This window comes from Carassius auratus, chromosome 24 (genome assembly GCF_003368295.1).
Source record: "Carassius auratus strain Wakin chromosome 24, ASM336829v1, whole genome shotgun sequence".
NCBI classification, from domain to species: Eukaryota; Metazoa; Chordata; class Actinopteri; order Cypriniformes; family Cyprinidae; genus Carassius; species Carassius auratus.
In genome coordinates, this window is record NC_039266.1 from 21299485 (window position 1) to 21320624 (window position 21140).

At 35.5% G+C, this 21140-nt stretch overlaps 1 protein-coding gene across 1 annotated transcript in view; it reads right to left on the reverse strand.

Annotated features, from left to right (window-relative positions):
• Positions 1–19742, reverse strand: part of LOC113042622 (acid-sensing ion channel 1C-like) — a 69642-nt gene extending 49900 nt beyond the window's left edge. The window contains 2 exon segments of the mRNA XM_026201603.1: positions 18531–18874; positions 18877–19742. Coding sequence (XP_026057388.1) covers positions 18531–18874; positions 18877–19093 — 561 coding nt within the window. The 5' untranslated portion in view covers positions 19094–19742.
• Positions 19743–21140: the final 1398 nt, after the last annotated feature.

Here is a 21140-nt window from a genome sequence, read left to right on the forward strand (position 1 = left end):
CACTTCATTTCCGTGAAATTAAACAGAGTAGCGTTTACTTGAAAGGTTATTGATCACCCAAAATGTCAAGACGTTGAGAAGTTGGTAAACGAATCGTTTGAAAACATCTCACATTACCTTAATAGAAGATGGCATTGAGCTCAGGAGGAATCTAACAGTTATTAACACAATAACACAGCTTGAGATAATGGAGTCGGAAATAAACGTTAAAACGCTCTCCTGTATTACTGACTGAGAGCATCATACAATGTTTCTGAGTTACTAAGCTAGATAGCAGTACTGTAACAGAGACCGTCTATTACTGTAAATTACTGTCACTTAAGTTATTAGAACACTGCATGTGATGCAATCTGATTTGATATTTGCATTGACTGTTTGTTTAGGTCAGAAATAATTGCATTTTCAAAAAATTAGAATATTGAGCAGATCGTCCTTACAAACTAAAAATAATCATCTTATAGTCATATCATTTGAGAGGACTTAACAAAAGTAACAAAAAACAAAAAGAAATACAACACAAATGGAAAAAAGAAAAAGAAGCAAGTGACAAAAAACAAACAAACAAAAAAATAAACATAAATGCATGAAAAAAAGGTAAATAAAAATTTGAAGAACTGAACTGAAACAAAAATGGATTTACAACAAAAACTAAACAAAAAAAGTATAAAAACAACACAGCAAATCAAAAACAAAGATAAAATAAAATACTATAAAAACCCATTATAAAAAAAACAAAAAACATAGATAACATAAAAATGAAATACACAAAAATTCACTATGCAAGATAGCAGTATTGTAACTAAGACTGCCAATTACTGTAAATTACGATGACTACGATGATTGCTATTCTGGGTAAGAAAAATATTTGCATTTTCAAATTAAAATACAATAAAATTAGCTGATTTTACTTGCCAAAAAAATAATCATCAAAAATAAACAGTCATATATGAGAGGAATTTGTTGAAAACAAAACAAAAATAAACATAAAAAATAAATAAATAAAACACAAAAATAAGTTAATAAAAACACCCCACAAAAAAACACAACAAAACTATTTACAGTATTTAAAATATTTTAAATGCTATTTTTGTTCTATTTAAAGAAAAAAACAAAATAATAATAATTGTAAAATAAATTTTAAAATGCATAAATTAAAATAATGCATTTAAACTAGACAACAGTATCATAACCAAAACTGTCTGTTGAGTACTTGAGCTGTTTTTGCTAAAAATGCATCACCTTAATCACCCAGTGCGTCCGACTGACCCTAAATCTGCTGACCTGAGCACTTGACACAAGCTCCAGCACATACATATATATGTGTGACTCTGTTAACGGCTCTCAGTATCTCAGGAAATGTGGTTGAAGGTAGTGAAGTCGCTGCTGAATTTATGGCCTGGAAAATATCTCCCTTTGGACCTGAGTCAGCGACTGGTAAAGCATCGACTCGTGCAGTTTCTTCTCACGCTGGCCGCACTGAATTAAGGCAATCTCAAAAGCACATTGTTGAATTTGTCTCAAAAATGAAATGGATGAGGGATGCTTAACCACAATCTAGCTCCGCTCTGTAATTTATTCTAAATTCGTTTAGTTCCAAGCCATAAATTACACTGATAACGTTTGGAAAGCACTAGAGAGATCAGTCACAGACATGTGAATCCGAGAGATTTTCATCTGCATGAATCCTGCAACGTAATGATATTTTAAAAATGAGAAATGTTGCCGTCAAACTACAGTTCACTGAAACAAATGTTGCCTTGAGAAATCTTTTTATAAATATCTTGATTCACCTGTTTGTGTTCTTCTCGCCATTACTACAAAATGTCTCTGAGATGTCTTCATTATAAAAACATAAGAACATTGCACAGAAATAGCAAGTTTCATTAGAGATTCTGCGAGCAGAACAGAAGGGAGCCATGGAAACCTTGCCAATATGAAAGTTAATAATCTGATCTAATGCCCAAAATGATTCCTTTATTTTCAAACTGAACTATTATAAATGACTGTCATTCAAACTCTGCATGTGATGCTATCTGATTTGATATTTGTACTCATTGTTAGTCTACTGTACAGCAGAAATAATAATGTTTTCTAAAGAATTCTGAGCAGATTTTATTTACCAACAAATAATAATAAATTATATATATATTAAATAATAGATAATAATATAAATCAAATATAAAAAGTTAGTATAAAAAAAAAAAAATACATAAAAACTAAATTAAAACCCAACATAAAACTAAAAAAGGAAATACCTGTACATTTAAAAACAAACACAAAACCGAAACTAAAAAATAAAGTAAAAAACTAAAATAACAAAAAGTAAGAAAACATAAAAAAACAAAAGAAAAATCCCACAATAAATAAATAAAAATACATTAAAAACACATAAAAAAACTAATAAAACAAAATGAAAAGTAAATTAAAAAAACAAGTAAATAAATAAAAAACAAAGAAAAGAAACAAATCAAAAATACAAAAGTTTAAAGGCAAAGTAATACACAAAACAAAGAAAAAAACTCAAATAAAAACACCAAAGCAAATATATAAATTAATACAAAATTTTGTATAAACAAAAATATAAAATAATAATAATAATAATAAAACGTGAAAAAAAAAAATCAAATAAATTAGGAAACAAAAGATAATAAATTAAAAGAAGAAAAACACAAATAAAAAAGCAAAAACAAAATAAAATAAAAGTAAAAAGGCATATAATACACAGAAAAATGAAACTAAAAATGAAATCACAAAACAAACAAACAAACAAATTTAAAGAAAAAGAAATAAAAAAGTTCCTCTTTTGTCTAAGGGAAAAATTAAAGCTTAAAGTCAAATGAATTTAAACAGTTTGAAAAAAAAAAAAATCCTTAGATAACCCCTATCGGCCCTTCGGAATACTAATGTCCTGCACACTCAAGCTAGCCAAAACAAGTAACATATTAATCAGTATGTTCTTTCTATAGGCCTCAACAACAGTCGAAGCAATTATACTAGCTAATTTCAGTACCTGGGACAAACGTGGGACTGAAATCATTGCGATGCTTTTTACAGTTCTCATGGCAACATTATTACATAAGCCATTCAGCGCGGCCTCGAACAAGTGACAGATACGCTGCACTTCGCTCACGTCACAAATCCATACGCTCGCCTTACATACAGCACATGAATACGAATTCACAAATACTTAAGAAACCGCGTCCGGTGTTTTTCACTTTCATATTTGTTGTCCTGTACAACCTGCATTAGGGACATAAATATCTCTTACACTTCGCCTCGAGTGGATAGAAATATCCCCTTGAGAGGCAGCTGCCGTACAAAAGCAGCTTTCTGATAAAAGCCCATTAGTATTGGTTTTAAACTCTGCTAGACCGGCGATGAATGAGGCCCGTCGCTGACTAGCGTAAGCCTGTGCTGTTGCTGAGGCAACCGTGTACCTCAGTGTACTTGATTGTTATCTGATGACTGAACCATGGGCTGCTACATGAGAAAGCAGGCTTGGCTTGTTCTCATAGCGAGCGCTTTGGGGGCATAAATGAAGCCTGCGGCTCGTTCTGTATATCCAGTATTCACCGTGACCTTGCGGCATGCAGAACTGTGCTCATTGTTCGGACGTGCGAAATTAGCGCCCTCGGTTTGAAACATTCAGCCTTTTCTTGTCACCTATCTGTTCGCGTGTCGAAGCACGATAGCGCTCTGAGCAACGAAACTCACGATCAGCATAAGTTTTGACAAAGCGTGCATACAAACTCTAATCCGCCAGCTGACGCCGGCCTCCTTATTTTCCGTTTTATTTGCCTGTATTAATCCAATATGCTTGGTGCGATAAAGGCATCTGAGTGGAAATCCTGTCTTTCTGTGGGATTTGAGGTGTTTTAGGGGTGTTTATATTGTGGCAGTTTAAGCACTTAAATAGCTTCAGGTGTCAGAATGCGTTTCGCTAAACCTGTTTTGAGTGTTTACCGCGACGGCAAGTGTATTGAAGTAAACAATGTCTCCTCGTTTCCATTCTGACAAATAATGCATGACTAAATGCAATCAAATATTCGTTTTGAATGCATTCTCGAGGCCTACCGCACGTATTCAATAACAACATCTGCATGAAATACTCCCCCGTATTCATAAAAGATCACACTGAATGTCTGTAATAATTTACATTAATGATATATCCATAAAGGAATGATAAGAACAGCAAATTCAGTGTAGAAATAGAAATGATATCACTCTGCAGGAGTCTGTTGCATTGGAATTGTCTTTCACGAGAGATCGTTAGAGTATAAACTAATAACTAATTTAACTAGACTGTTCAGTTGTGTGACTGTGGCTCGGCTGCATAATGTAACTTTATTCAGAAACTTTTCCAGCAGTGCAGTGTTGTATAGCTGTAAGTAATAATTTGTTTAAACAGCCTTGCAACTAAATAAATCAATCTTTCTAGCATCATTGGGAAGTCTAAATCATTTTAGTGAACTGGTTCATTCAAACCCATTTTAATAAACAGTCAAAAACATTTACAGATTCATTTAAATAATCACTCAGTTGTGCTCCTGGAAATCCTGTGCATTATTTCTGTCATTAATAATAATAACTGTTTTATTTATTTTTTGAACCAAATTATACATTTAATATTAATACAAAAATATACATACAATTAATAAATGTATATATACACACACACACACACACACACACACACACATATACATATATATATATATATATATATTTCTTCTTTTTTTTCATTTACAATTACCTTTCATTTAAATGTATTATTTAAAAACTATTTTGAAAGTAATATAAAAAATTTTTTTACTGGTATTTAAAAAGAATTAATATTTTAAAACTTTTTTTTTAAAGTAAATTAAATAAAAGATTTTGAAAGATAATAATTGTATATTTATATATCTAGGGCCCTGTGAAATCCATTTTCCAGTTTTTTTTTTATTATTATTTTTATTATTTTAATGGTTCAATAAAAAATGTATAGTAAAAAAAGCATGTGTAATTAACTAAAATCATAAAACTGATCAAATTAAACCATAATTTTTCAAAAGTTTTTAAAGAGTGACATATTAGGGCTCCATTTAATTCATTTTTGTTCCATTTTAATAATCAAAAAAATCATGTCTAATGAAAGTGACATATCACATTCAGCCAAGTATGGTGACCCATACTCAGAATTCGTGCTCTGCATTTAACCCATCCAAAGTGCACACACACACACACCAGTGAACACACACACACACACACACCGTGAACACACACCCGGAGCAGTGGGCAGTCATTTATGCTGCGGCGCCCGGGGAGCAGTTGGGTTCGGTGCCTTACTCAAGTACACCTCAGTCGTGGTATTGATGGCGGAGAGAGAGCTGTACATTCATTCCCCCCAACTACAATTCCTGCCGGCATGAGACTTGAACTCACAACCTTTGGATCATGAGTCCGGATCCTCACCTCAACAATTATCATGTTGCTAAACAACAGCACAACCCACTGAACACTGTACCTCTATCCCTCACAGCCTCGTTTTCATTCCTGTCAAATTTGAAACATGGCACAATCCTCACTTCGGGCTATTGCGAAGGATTGAGGAGCATGCGGCATCAATGAGTTTGATGTCTCCGTCTAACACAATAGCAGAGCTACAGCTTCATCAGCATAGTGCCAAGCGCTGGGGAGGCATGTGCTGATAAGCTCTGGCACAGAGACCATTTCAGATGTCAATAACTCCCTTATGTTCATCTCCAACTTCACCCAGAAATCAGAGCGTCTCATCACAGCAAACACCATCGATGGCATTGATCCAGTACACAATGTGAGACTCTCTATCTGCCCAAAATCCCTGCCCAAAGCACAGCTGACAGCCTTAAATCGTTAAATCTGCCTCTAGAGCTACTCAGTATCCTTAAAACACAAAAGGTCAGTCTCACTGCATTAAACATCGCAACAGTATATGAACTGTGACACTTCAGTTCTTGTCCATTTATTCTATAAATGCATCCAAATGCCGTTAAATTTAACCTTAAACATTTCTGACAGGTCAAATGTCATTCAAAGTTTGGGGTTTTGAAAGAAATTAATTCTTTTATTCAGCAACGATGCAATAAATTGACCAAGAGACACAGTAAAGACATTTGTCATGAAAAATTTCCGACAATATTGTGACGTAAAACTACTGTTTTCAACACTGATAACTAAGAAATGTTATCGGAGCAGAAAATCAGTATATTAGAATGATTCCCGAAGGATCATGTGACACTGAAGACTGGAGAAATTATGCTGAAAAAAATCAGCTTTGTATCACATAAATAAATTATATTTAAATAAATAAATAATAAAATATATTAACATACAAAACAATTATTACAAATTGTAATAATATTTCACAATATTAGTGTTTTAACTGTATTTTTGATCAAATAAATGAAGCCTGGGCAAGCATAAGACTTATTTAGCATTCAAATAATATTACAGACTCCATATTTACATATTCTATTATATATTAGATATTTCTTTTGAACGGAAGTGTACAACTGAACTTAGTTTAGCAAAAATAAATGAATGTTTAAAAAAAAATATTAGTTGCATAGCTTTAAAGAAATGCAAAAATAATTTACATTTTTTTTTTGTATAAAAAAAATCTGTGCACAAAACATTAATATATAATTTAATATATTCAATTAATATATAATGAAACTATATTATTAAAAATATTATAATAAATCAAATATAATCAAATAAATATAAAAATAGCGATGCTCATTGTGACTTTCAAACTGTATAGTGCATATCAGATACAATTAAACTAAAACTAGGCAATTAAACGAGCAGAAAAAATCATAACCATGATGATAATATTTGTGCTGTCATTCAGAAAGCCTCTTTGTTTCTGAGTTTGAATGCAGCGATAAATAAATTACAAATGTTCTATAGATGTTCAACAGAAACTAACTAAAATACGTTTTAAAATGTTGATCGACTTTAAGCTGTGGCAAGCAACAGTATTAGTTTCAAAGTAGTTTCCTAATACCAACTAAACAGTCTTTTCCCAGAGTCTTACATAACCAAGGTACACCTACAACAACAGATCAATGGCAAGGTATGACCAACACTGCTTCTGGATACATCTGACACATTATTCAAGCATCACAGATAGAGATGGCCTATTCTCTTCCCCGATGATCACTCCCGAGCTCCTTACTTTGCTTTAAAACCCATATGTGTCTTCATAATGTTTTCATGAATGAATATGTAAGAGTTCTAGCTTCAGGGAGAGATCCTCGTCTTCATTACGAAGCTAATCATGCTCGAAACAAAGCTCAACCTTCTGAACCGTTAATGCTTTTTCATTCCACCTCCGTATCCTTATTAGCTCATCTCGGTGAATGTTTCAGAAATTATCCGGAGCACAGCACATGCTTCACTGACAATTTCTGTATTTCTAGATTATGGGCAATGTCTAGGTGACACATTTGATGAGTTAGTCCTTTTTCTCATGCACTCACTGATGTAATACGGTCAATTATTTGCACACTCATCTCCATGTTTCTCTATGTGGTCCCCTGACAAAACGTTATTTCATAGCCTTCAGTTTTAGACGCATAACAAGTCTCCAGAGAACACTATGAAATAGTTTTCTTACAGCAAATGAAATGAAATGAAAAACACATACATATCCCATATACTGCTAGTGCCCTCAGAGCAAAATGAGTCACAGACAACTGCAAAAAAATATATTCCTTACTTTAGCTTCATATATATTTGTAAGTTCACCTCATAATAAAACCAGTTTTCATATTCACTTGGGAATGAAAGGGTTTAGAAGCAATACGAAAACAGAAATTACCCTTTTTACTGTCTAATCGCACATGATTCATGTTTTGTCAAAAGAAAACTGTTCATCTTGTGACTTTTCCTTGACCGGCTGGACATTTTGATCATGCAACTGCAAACCTGAGCTGACTTTGCTTGCGATTTCACACTTATTTTCTGACTTTACACTCAAGTTCATCCAATTCAAGTTTAAACGGATTGCTATGAAACAGGTGACATGGTCTCAAAAGTAAGATTTCAAAATCAAAATCATCCGCTTTAAAAGCGATATTCACAAACCCACATCAAAGCAGGTCTTGTTTTTTATCGCCGTCTCTTTCTTATTTCCCATCACAACTCTTGATCCCGTCGAGCCACCGCAGGCCTCTCCAGCAGACAATCGTCTAGTTTGACTGAAACTGGATTGCTCTCGTCTAATGTGATTGGGGGCTTCTTCCCTGGCAGTGGTGTGAGTTCAGATGTCTCGGTGTGTTATAATCCAAACATGCTCTTCAAATCGAGAAGAGATGTCTCTGATTGAAACAAATGACTAATTCCACACTCCAGTGGACACAAATCATCCAGAAAAAAAAAATTGAAGATTCAAGTAGGTCAATGCAGAATGCTTTGTTCAAAACCAAATTGACTGGTCAGTGCGATCAAATCGATAAAGATGGGTATTTAAAGGACACTGTCTTTGGCAAGAGATGTCGAAAAAGAGATGGAGCCCTTTTCTGGATTTAATCAAATGTGTCATAATAAAAATGAAGGAAACGGACTTAAAACATTTCAAATATACCTAGTAATACACATAAGCTATTTGGTCAACTGAAGAATGAGAAATGAATGAACAAAAAATATGAACAAATAACAAATAAATGAATAATAAAATAAAAATTAAAAACAATAATTCTGCCTCCATTTTTTATTAGTTGGAGAGTAAAAAGAAGATTTGCAAAAAAATACATGAATATTAAAAATTTAAAAGTTAATATAAAGAATGATTCCGCCCCAACTTCAATGTTTAGCTAAAAAAAAAATAAAAAAAAATAATGAATAATAAAAAAAAAATCATTTTTCAAAACATACTAATACAGACTAATCTAAAATAATTGTCCTATTAGTTGAATCATAAAATAAATTTGCAAAAATAAACAAATGTTTGAAAGTATTTATGAAACATTTTATTAAACATTGTTTTAAATTAATTAATATACATTTATTTATACAATAAATATATTATATATAGCATAAAGAAATTCCCAAATAAATGAATGTTTAAATAAAATTTATATATATATATATATATATATATATATATATATATATATATATATATATATATATATATATATATATATATATATACGTTTTTTATAATTTCATAATTTTGCCCTGGCTTCCATTATTTGGACAGTAAAAAAAAAAAAGAAAAAAAAAGTTCATTAAAGCCTTATTCTGTACATTTGATTCTTAATGTTTAGTTATTTAGTTTTAATAACTTTCTCTTTAAATTGAGAGAGGACAAGACAAAAGCAGTGTGCCAGATATGCACATATGAGTTCTGTTAGTAGTATGCCTATAGTATATTGTTGGTGTAAAAAAAAAAAAAAAAAGCTAGCTTGCTTCATCCGCCATGTTAATCCGTAATTTTACACATGATAAATACATGCACTTAATTTGCTTGGAAAATACTTGTGAATACAGCAGTCATAAAAACACTTACGTAAAAAAATGTGCTCACGGCCGATCCTCCTTCCCTTTCTTCACTCAATGTGTTTCTGTCACTCTACTGTCCTATCCAAATAAAAATGCATAAAAGCCCCCAAAAATAGCTTTAAAAAACCCTGCAATTTCAAAAAACCTTCATCTATTTCAGCCAGCTTTGCAGTATTTCTTTGGTGCAGCAACATTGTTCAATTTATCACTGAAGAACTTATGGTAAAAGTTTGAAAGATATAAAAACAACCAGTGCAAGATGCAGTGACAGAGCATCGCTGAACCAGTAGGGCAAGTGACAGTTCTGTCAAACGCCTGAAACTCTGTCACACTAGCAGTAGGACATTGTGTTCAGTTAAAAAAAAAAAAACTGCTGGTCACCGCAGCACAAAATCATTTCCTTTCCACAAGCATTTCTCCTGTCAGGTAAACAAGTATCACGGACAGTAGCAGCCGAACTATGACACTGAAGGCACATACACAGACAAAGCATCAGAAAATGAATACTAAGTTGCCAACCTTTGTATAACAATGATTTTCAGGGAAAGTATGTTGTTCCCTAGGCAAGAAGAAATGACACTGAGGAAAAGTAAGCACCTAATTTTATTTCAAGTTTGTCTGCTATCAACTGAAATTAAACTGACAATTTAGGGTCAAGTCATAGGACATGGTGACAGTTTGTATCAAAATAGCCAAGAAAACAACAGTATAGTAATAGATTAGAATATCTTATATCTTTTAACTCACAGCCTTCATTTAATAATCCATAGATCATGTTCTGTTTGGAAAACAAAAATATCCACGACTGTCTTTCTGTTTTGTGATGGTTGTGCATGAGTCCCTTGTTTGTTCTGAACAGTTAAACTGAGAACTGTTCTTCAGGAAAATCCTTCAGGTGCTGCAGATTCTTTGGTTTTCCAGTATCTTTGCATATTTGAACCCTTTCCATCAGTGACTGTATGATTTTGAGATGCATCTTTTCACATTGAAACTCAAACACAACTATTAAAAAAGGTTCAAACGTTCACTGATGCTCCAGAAGGAAACAAGATGCATTGAGATTTGGGGGGTGAAAACTTTTGAACAGGATGAAGATGTCCAAATTTTTCTCATTTTGTTGAAATATTTTTTTTCTCCATTTAGTTCTGCCCTTCGTAACCCACAGAAGATACTTGTATGTTTCCTGGAACACAAATTAAGTACAATTTACCTTTATCTTCAAATTCCAAAAGTAATTGTACTATAATTTATATATTATTCATTATTATTAAATATTATATAATTATAATTTGAATTACTAAATATATAATTATAAAAAATGTATTGCTATTATTAATGAAATATTAAACAAATTGTAAAATATTGAAATATTTACTCATAAATAAACATATATTTAAAATGTTTACTTTATTATTTATATAAATACAAATGCAAATACAAAATAATCTTAATTTGGATATAATTTCACCTATTCTAAGTCATGTTTTCAATTCGATCACAATAAATTCTTTGAAAAGAACTGCAATGTCTGTTTAAATATTGTTCATTTTAATATATTTTAATATATTAAAATAAAAGACAGCTGTATATGTATGATGGCTCTGTGCGTGTCCCCAGAATTGCTAGATTTAGAGCGTGGCACATCTTACCCCAGTTTTCCCAACCTGTACTTTTTCTACACTTACATATTATTAGGCAAAGTTATTAATAATTTGCTTTAAAATCCAGTTGTTAATTTCTGTATATCGATATAGAATCATTTGTGAAAGAATCACAATGCATCTGTGAATCAATTCCCCCAACCCTGTCCTCAAATGCCTGCTTGATTATTCACACTGCATCAGAACTGAGAATATCTGCATAAACGAATACAGTGAATGAATCCCCACACACGTTCGCATAAAGCTCAGCATCACTTTTTACAAACCGCTGCAAAAGTGTGAACATATTTTAAGGCAAGCTGACCCGGCATTACCTTTAATGTTGGCGGCATTCCTTTTCCTGCCAATAACACTGGCCTTTGACTTTCATGACTCATTTATAACGCAGCCCTCGCGCACTTCAGGAGAATGATAGCATCAGGAAGATCCGCGAAAAATTGTGCCGTTTCCCAAAAGCATCATAAAAGTTATTGATGTATACTATATTGTGACACCACTTCTGGCGAATCACCCTCAAGTCAAACGAGGAACATCATAAGCCGACGATCATGAGACAAGTGGTGTCTTCTTCTGCGCTTTCCTCAGAAGTGTCGCCACAAAAGATGCCGCTGTTGACTTTTATAGCTAAAATCCGCTTCAATCTGTTCAAGTCCCTGGGGCTCGGCAACAGTTAGTGCGAGAAACAAAAAAAGTGAAGCGAATCTCATCTCAAAGAGGACTGCATCAGCAGGTCAAGATGAATACTGATCAAAGAGAGTCAGAAAAAAGCAAGTACCTGATTAACAGTTAGCGACAAATGCTTGAATTAGCTTAAAAAAGAAAGTTTGCATCTGACGACAAAACTAAAAGAATCACATAAACGTCTCTTGAGAGTCCTAAGTCCATTTGTTTGTCGAAAAACACAAGCTGATAATGCATGCTGGTGAAAAGGCCTTGCTTTGTTTACACGCTTTCTTACAGCACATTGTATCAAACCTGCGACAGAAATACAACAGACGTGTGAACATTATTATAATCTAGAGTGAATTCCATCATGTCGGCTAGAATCGAAAGGGCATGAAAGTAAATGACCATAATTACAATCACGAGCAGTTAAGTTGCTCTCGCTGCTTTTACTGACATTAAACGGAACACAGCATTATAAAGACGGAAGATGCTTGAAAGGCAGTGTTCAAAAGACATCTATTATGTGATTTTTACGTTTATCCTCTCACCCTTTGCATTTTCCTGACGTAGCATGAACCGGGCAATTAGATAATGCATTTTCCTGTACTGTGAAGAGCTTTTTCTTTCATTGTGCATTGAAATAATGGAAAGATTCCGTGGTACAGAGTGCACATTAAACATACCCAGATATAATTTACAACAATCAAACACTACGTCCAGTTTTATTGCGTTATGTGCGTTATGGATCAAATCTGAGCACTCTCAATTTGAAAACACTCACCAATTTTGCGATTAGAATGAGCAGAGATGAAATCTAGCTCTTTATCTTTAAGGGTGACCGTGACTTTGCCTGAATCAACATCTTTTGTTGGTGCAGGAACAACATTCATGTCAAACAAACGTAACCCTATTTCAAACAATTAAAGGTGCAGTGCATAAAATGTGTCTTGAGGCGTCACCTGCAAAATAAAGTCCCATAATCGCTCTCTGCCTGTCAGTCAGCTTCACATTCAGGTTTTGCAGGAAGGGCATGCGATTGAAGGGATGAAGACAGGTTAAATCAATAGCTAAGTCTATAGCAAAATGGCTTACGGCACACCTTTAAGACTCTTAAAACAGAGAGAAATGATTGATTCATAAAGCCTCAAGTATGTGATTTGGGCTTTACCAATTGTAATTTATGGAGACTGTAGAGAGGGTGGAAAATCAAGGGAGGAAGACAACCATAAGGAGGATAAACAAGAGCACATCAATTTTTAAACAAATCACCTCCGGGAAAAATAAACCAGGATGGAAATGTGAGAAAATACGTTTCATTCCAGTGAAATCATTTGTGAGATGTTGACCCATTCACAAACCCTATTGCATCTACTGGCTTTTCTCAAATTGGGAAAGCAGAATGAAAAGAAAAACCTGTATAAATCCCAATTGGTAAGAGTAAAAGAGCCTGTGCCTTAGACATTCCTGTAATGTACAAATATCAAGCACAATACTTTACTGAAGCGGTCTTGAACAATTCAGTATGCATGGAGAATTGGGTCTAGAAAGCAGCTGTATCAGCTAAAATTATTTGTATTTTTATTCTATTCAATTGGCTGAACAAAAATCTTCCAAAATGAATGCTTCTAATGCCTTTTAAAATGTCAGTAAATACTCTACCATTCAAAAGTTTGTGGCCGGTATGCTAATTGTTTTTTGAAAGAAGTCTCTTCTGCTCACTAAGGCTGCATATTTGATCAGTAAAAACAACAAAATTGTGAAAAATTACTATTTAAAATATCTGATTTATATTGGAGTAGGTTTAAAAATGTAATTTATTCCTGTAATGCAAATCTGAATTTTTTGATTCATTGCTCCGGTCGTCAGAGTCACATGATACTACACAAATTATTTTAATAAGCAGATTTGCTGCTCAAGAAATATTTCTTATTATCATCAATGTTGGAAACTTAATTCTGTTTGCTGCTTAATATCTTCATGGAAAGATAATTATTTCCGGATTATTTGATGTACAGATATATTAAAAGAACTGCATTTATTTGAAATCTTTTCTAACAATCCTGTCACAATGTAAAAATCTTTGTCACTTTTGATAATTTTAATGCAACCTTGATACATTACTTGCCACGGATTACAAACTTGCCAGAATTGTATGCATTATGAGAATAAACACACATCGATCAGTAAAGTCATTGTGTTGCTTGAAAAACCTGACTAAACCCATTCCAAATGACTTGATGAAGCGGTTTAGAATGAATCACTGGCTTTACTAAAAAAAAAGCTGGTTGCAGCTCAAGGCCCTTTGGACTTCAAGGCCCGGAGGCAACAGCCAAATCGGTCTATCTATGGTTAATCCGAGCCTGTGTGTCCCACATGGGCATTACAGCTCAATGTGTCTGTGCATGTGTGCCAAATGCTGAATCCTATCTCAGACAAGGCAAAATATTTCCTATAGGTTCATAATTCACATAAAATTTAATCAGACTAGCCATGGAAATTCTTTTGTATAATAATTCCTAAATATATGAAATTTATTTTTTATTCATATTCTATGCAAGAGGTACCATGTACACACAATATTAATGAAGTAAAAAAAGGGTGAAAAAACGCATTCAATTTTAATGTTGCAATCATTATCTGCCACACTATGTAAATGCATTTTTTTTAAATAAATAAATAAAAATGGGAAAACAATCCATCCAATTTTAATGTTTCCTTCATTATCAGCCACATTATGCAAATCCATTATAGCATTATAAGCCACACTATGTAAATGCATTATATAAAAGTGGAAAAAAAGAATGCAATTTTAGTGTTATCATTATAAGCCACAAACCACCACATATTGACAATGTCACATAAAGCTTTTACTTGAACTTTTATTTATTTATTTATTTATTTTATTTTCTTATCTGAACACAACTGTTTTATGCATCTACAATCTTTCAGGGTACTAAAGAAAGACAATGCACCTGAACTGTGTGAGCAACACAAGCACTGGAATACATAATGCGCTATGTTCGACAAAGAATATATAATGCACTAACTGTGTCTCTCCCATAATGCATTTGGCAGAACCTCATCAACCTCAGCATGAATGTTCGTGACCAGCAGCAATCTGACAGCTATTATAATACTTTCCCAAAACAGTTTAAATACGTATGTATTTGTGCACATGCACAAACAAATGCACAAAGTGACGGCTTTGGAGTCATCTCAACTACCTAGTGTTTGTCATCATGGACAACAATAGCAATTACCCATGAATGATTTGCAGTGCAATGCAATGCCTTGTTGCCAGGCAACACTCATGTTAATGAAGAAAGCCCTTTCTCCAAGTAAAAAGGTATAGGGCACGTTATTCGGCTGACAGAAAGGGGGCTTGAAAATGAGCTGGATCAAAGCGATTCGGCCATGATGCCCAGGCAGCTGAAAACAGATGTATGTAAGGTGTTGAGGGTTGTGCTTTTGAATGCTAAATACCAGGATCCAGCCCCTGAGGGTTTCAAGAATAACACTGAATGTTAATAGGTACTTGGGTTTTCCTAAGTACGCTTAATTTTCATTAAGCCCTGATTTCTCTCTAAACTAGGTTAGTGCACTTTGGGCCCAGAGGTTTTACACTGGTACTCAGAATTGATTTACATATTGTCAGGAGACCATATTGTAGATACCTGATCTCAATACTTATTTTCATTAAAGTCAATCAAAATCCACTATAGAGATAATTAGCGTAATGTTTGCACTCAGAGTTTATGGCACTTATAGTCCAGTTAATGACCCCCTATTGTACCTCATTTTTGGTCATTTAGGATACTTACGATGGAAATTAAAGGTAAATGATACAAAATGAGAAGCGGGGTATGCAGAACACACCAAATTATCTCTCTGCTAAGTATCTTAAATATTAAAAGGCCATTGTGCCAAATGAACTTGCACGACTTGTTGACATCTCAGTGGAATAGTTTACCCAAAAATCTAAATTCTGCCTTTCATTCACTCTCATCTATCTTCAAACCTGAAGGCTGGTTCACACGGCAGGATAATTGGGCCGATTTTAGCCCCGATTCAGCCCTTCCGACAATCTTAGGATGCTCCGATTATCGTAAAATAATCTGATCAAATATTCCTGCCGTGTGTGGTGTGTTAAGACTAATCTCCTCTGCTCGGAAGAATGTCGGGACCGCTCCGATCTCAAATCGGGGATATCCAACATGTTGGATTTATTTTGCCCGATTTCTTCTCGTGTGTGGTGTCCCCCGAGGACAAACAATCACGCAGCCTGTGGACTGTGGCGTGTAGCCATCAGAAAGCGAGGTGACGAGGCAGTGATAGTACCGGGAAACAAAATCAAAACAGCCGGCGTATATAATATAACAAATACAAATAAAGTCGATGGGCATAACTACATCCACAACTGCAGTCCACCAGAGTACATGGAAACTAATATATGAACGTTTATTTCAACGGTTATTAATCTGTGTAGTACATAACAACATTTCTATGAGATAAAACAACAACTTATCTCCATATCATGATATAGCAAGTATAGTCCATGCTCGCGTCGTCTCCACCTCTTTGACCATCGCCTTTTCTTATTTTTCTTATGTTTTTTCCCCGTTAAAAACAAAGCACAAACTATGGCCACTGCATCCTCTTTGTCCGCCATGATTGTTTACTCTAAAGTCACGTTTGATCTCGAGGGATTTTGCGAGATTTCCCGTCTGACCTGGGAATGCTCGGGAGTCAAATCGGTTCGTGTGTGATGTGTTGATATTGCCGTGTGGCTGCACACCACACACGGAGCGACCAAAACTGTTAGACCCGTGATTTTTTATCGCCGTGTGTGGGTCTCTCAGGTTTGGAAAATCTGCCGACAATTTTAAAATCGTCCCGTGTGAACCAGGCCTGAGTGACTTCACTGTATGGAACACAAAAGGAGACATCTTTACTGATCACTCTATTTCCTGATTACTACTGCATATTACCATGAATGGGGAGTAAAAATTATATTAAAACATATTAGCGCTAGACTGATTATCAGCCTGGCTGATTATCGGTGCCGATATTAAGCATTTTATTTGTGATCGATATCGGTCATAGAAAAAAAAGGTGATAAAATAATTTTTTTAATTTAAGAAAGTTTTTTTGTCAGAGCCCTTGTTATTCTTCATTTTTACATCAATTGTCATTGATTGTACCAGACAGATATATATCGGTTCAAAACAATTGGTAATCCCGTGTACTTTCTTTAATAATTGGTTTCGGCCCTTAAATGATCCACTTAAATTATAAAAAGAGTGACCAGGATATTCTAAAAAAATCAATTAAAGAGAAAGACATTACAGGATGGGTTAGAAATGGCACAAATTTGGGTAAATTTTGACAGAAATTTTATTTTGGGGTGAATTATTCCTTAAATCTTTGAACAAGTGTGAAAGAACCTTCTAAAGGCGTAAAGAAGACCTTCCTCTCATTTCCCTCCCCTATCCATTTCTGACACCTGCAAAAATTCCTGCAAAAATTGTTCCACATGTCCAAACCAGGATCTGAGAATAAATCAGAATCAGTCACTTGTATCAATATCTGGCACAACCTAGAAATGCTATGCATAAATCAAGTTAAAAGGAAATGCAAAAGCACTAAATAGAAAAACGCAGAAAAAAAAACATCTCACAGGAATGCATCATCTAATGGAAACCACTGTAATCAATCATTATCAACTGTGCAATGCATGATAACACCGGTTTCACATTTGTTGCCCTGTTTTACCCCAATCCTTTACCCCAAGTCTTTCATAGTCTGCCAACTCTTTCAGTGCAATAACTATAACTGCAAGAATGTGACATTGCACTCTTTGCCCTAGCTGCTTATGTAATATCTTTATTTGAACAAGGTATTTATTCATATAACACCACAGCTAAGGCGTAGCTAAATTACCAATGGAATGAAGTGGGAAATATCAAATAACAGAACTGCTCAACATGCTTTAGTCTACACGTGCCACAGATAAAACAAACCATTTTAATGCAAAGCTTCTTAAGTTCGTCAGCGTAGCTCAGAACTTACTGCTTGTCAATCTACATTCAATCAATTTAAAATGTGCCAATCATGTTTTAATCAAGCTACCATATGAAGGAAGATTATTTTCATAAATTAAGTTTAGATTTAGAGCTGATTGCTTTTCTCACAAGAAATGGCAAACATTACCAAAAAGACATTGAACATGTTCTCATTTTTAAAGTTTACAATTCTCTCACTGCAGGCAGAAGTTCATCTTGCCTTAGTTGTACATTTGTGCAATTAGAGTTGGACTTGGTCAAGAACTGAGTGAGAGAGCATGTGCACTCTTGTAATGTCTTTTAAGAAGTAGCTATTTGACAGTCATTTTAACTGCCCAGCAGCCATTGATTCATAAATGTAATTGCATATTCCAACGTATAGATTTTTCAGCTGCAAATGGTTTCAAGGAGGAAAAAAACTACACTGCACCAGCAAAAAACTGAGAAGTCTCTTGTCAACAAAGCAGTAGTCTGAAGGTGGGGGGACTAGTTTGCGTAATTCAATACACTCTGTCTCAGTCAATGGCCCTGTATAGCTCATGTCAAACAATATTTTCCTGTAAACCAATAGTGCTTGAACTTTGAAGAATATACCACTATGGTAACTTACAGTGGTGAAGTTTAGAGGGATGCAGTCCTCCCCTCTAAAGGTGCACTGCAAGAGCATGTCGTTGATATCGTGGCCCGTCCGGTTGTAGAAATCCGTCATGTTGAACTGCTTGGCCTTGAAGTGGACAAAATTAGCCTTCTCCTTCAACAAAGCCAGGACTTCTGGCTCAGCCAGGTGAGGGTTAGCAATCTGGTGGTTCTCATTGAGCAGTGCCAGCAGCTCCCCGACGTGGTACAGATCATTCTTCGTGATCTTCGAGAAACGAAACTCATTGAGGTTGCAGAAGGTGACAGCCGGAAAGGTGAGGTTGGGCGCCGCCACCTCGTCAAGTTTAGTGACGTGGGGAACTCGAAGTAGTAGTACACTCTGTCCATGCACACAAACATCAGTAGACCCAAAGAGCCCATGAAGGAGAGTGTCCATAAGAAGCGCCGGAACGTCATGTGGCCATAGGCGAATATGTGGCTCATGCCATGTAGTGTGGAGGAGTTGGCGAAAACTTGCAGGCTGGACGGCCTCACACTTTCGATGCTGTCTTCAGAGTCTCCCTTCATGGCTGTCATTGGTATCCAGTGAGACAAATGGTAGAAAGTGTGCAACAAGGAAAGTCTAAACACTTGAAAAGCAGCAAGTCTTACAAAAGGTTCTTTAAGATTTCTCAAGAAGCTTTCCAGTTAGTGGCAGTCCTCACTCCATCCGCGACCTCTTCCGCCGTCTCTAAAAAAAGCAGCTGTCATTCCATGCACAACCAAACACAATGACAGCTCCAGAAAGACCAAGTCACTTGAAAAGACAGGAGTGACGCTGTCCAGTTTCTGAGGGAGAAAGCACAAAGAAGTGAAGGGAAACCAAAACACGCTGATGGAAATGGAGTGTGCCTCCTCCAGTCGGCACAGAATGGCTTTACATCGCTATGACAATGGCATGGAATGAATTAGTGAATGGGAAGATTACAAGCGCCGAGCGTCTGTTGCTCGTCGCCAGCTACGTCCCTCTGCACCACTCCCCTGCTGAAAATCAAGGGTCATAGACCTCCTCCTAGCCCACCTCTGCGTTTGACAGCCTTAGCTGGGTTGGTCGTCTCTCCTGGATTCACAGCGAGCTGTGGCAAGCGCTGCCTCCTGGTGTTTTGGAAAGCCAACGTGGTGGTCTCGCCTCGGACAGCAAACGTTTCTTCCTCCAGATCTGGAAATGAGGATTTATGCACCTCTGCCGGCTGCCTGCTGCCTGCCACCCCTCCTCTCTCTCCGTTGCTCTTTAGTAGTCAGGATCCATCCCACTGCTGAGCGTCTGCTTCACCACAGCCTCTGTGTGTGTGTGTGTGTGCATGCAAGAAACATGGGGGGAGGGTGCTAGCAGGGCTGGGGGTGCTTTGACTCTGGGTTTCATGTGATAGGAAAAGCTCTCAACATGCAATGCTGTATTTCAGCTACAGGTAGTTGCAGAGAAGCAACCATCTGCACCATGTGATTGTATCTGAGGTGGTTGGTTTTGCAGAGAAGCACACGCTCTTTTTCCCCACTAAACCTGCATAATAATGTAGCCGGAGTTTGACGAGAGATTGGAGATGATTTTGTATCTTACTGAATGGTAACGGGTGTGTCTGTCATTAGAGACCAGCTTGATGTGCATTTTTTGGGGGGGGGGGCTTAATAGTTCAGGGATCACTTGCAAATCGTGCCTTAAGTGACATGAGATTACGGCTGCTATGATGCTCAAGGGAGATAAATTACCATAACAATGGATGAACAGCCAGGGATAGAGATCCTTCTCAACCGAATTAAATCAATATCCAATCAATGCCCCAAGAGGAGGTTGGGACATAAAGACATAATACTTTATATTTATATTTATTTGTTCAGGAGTCTCTTTTTTAAAATAGATGCAATTCAATTGACATCAAATATTGTATTCGGGCCAATAGAGAATAAAAAGCTTTCAGAACTATTCACAGAGCCCAGATGGAGTTTGTGCATATGCATTCATATTCTGACTTTTGCAAATATTGTAATGTCCGGATCCTGTTTTTCAGGCTCTCCATTATATCAAATATGCTGAGCATCAGGATTAGCATATTACAATATTATTCTGCATATTTCTACATGTAAATTACTGTGAACGGCACACTGTGAATTGGTTGCTATGTTTAGACTCAGCGAATTTGCCATGTGTAGGTAGCACATACTAAACAATCTTTGAATAAAAGGAAACGGATAATGCAACAACTAAACCTGGTTCATATTTCACATACCTCTGCATGATTGATTACCTGACATTCCCGGATGCGACAGATGCGGTTTAGCTATTTGTTAACAAGGAAAATACAAGAGCAGTACTTTTGACATGCACTATTTAGAATGAAGAGCAATAGATGGAAAAACAGTGTAACTAAACTAGATTTAATTTTAAACCTGGACTTCAAACGGAGGAGAATCGCATTATTAGAGAGTGGGCGCGCTGCTCCACATCCAAACATCACCATTGAGCTTTTGACCAAAAGTGCTAATCGCTTTATTCCCACTGTTGTGCTCTGGGTGATCGTGATTGGTGTTTTGAGTATGTTCCTACTTTCACCTGAGGGTTGAATGAATAAAAGATTGTACATGGTCA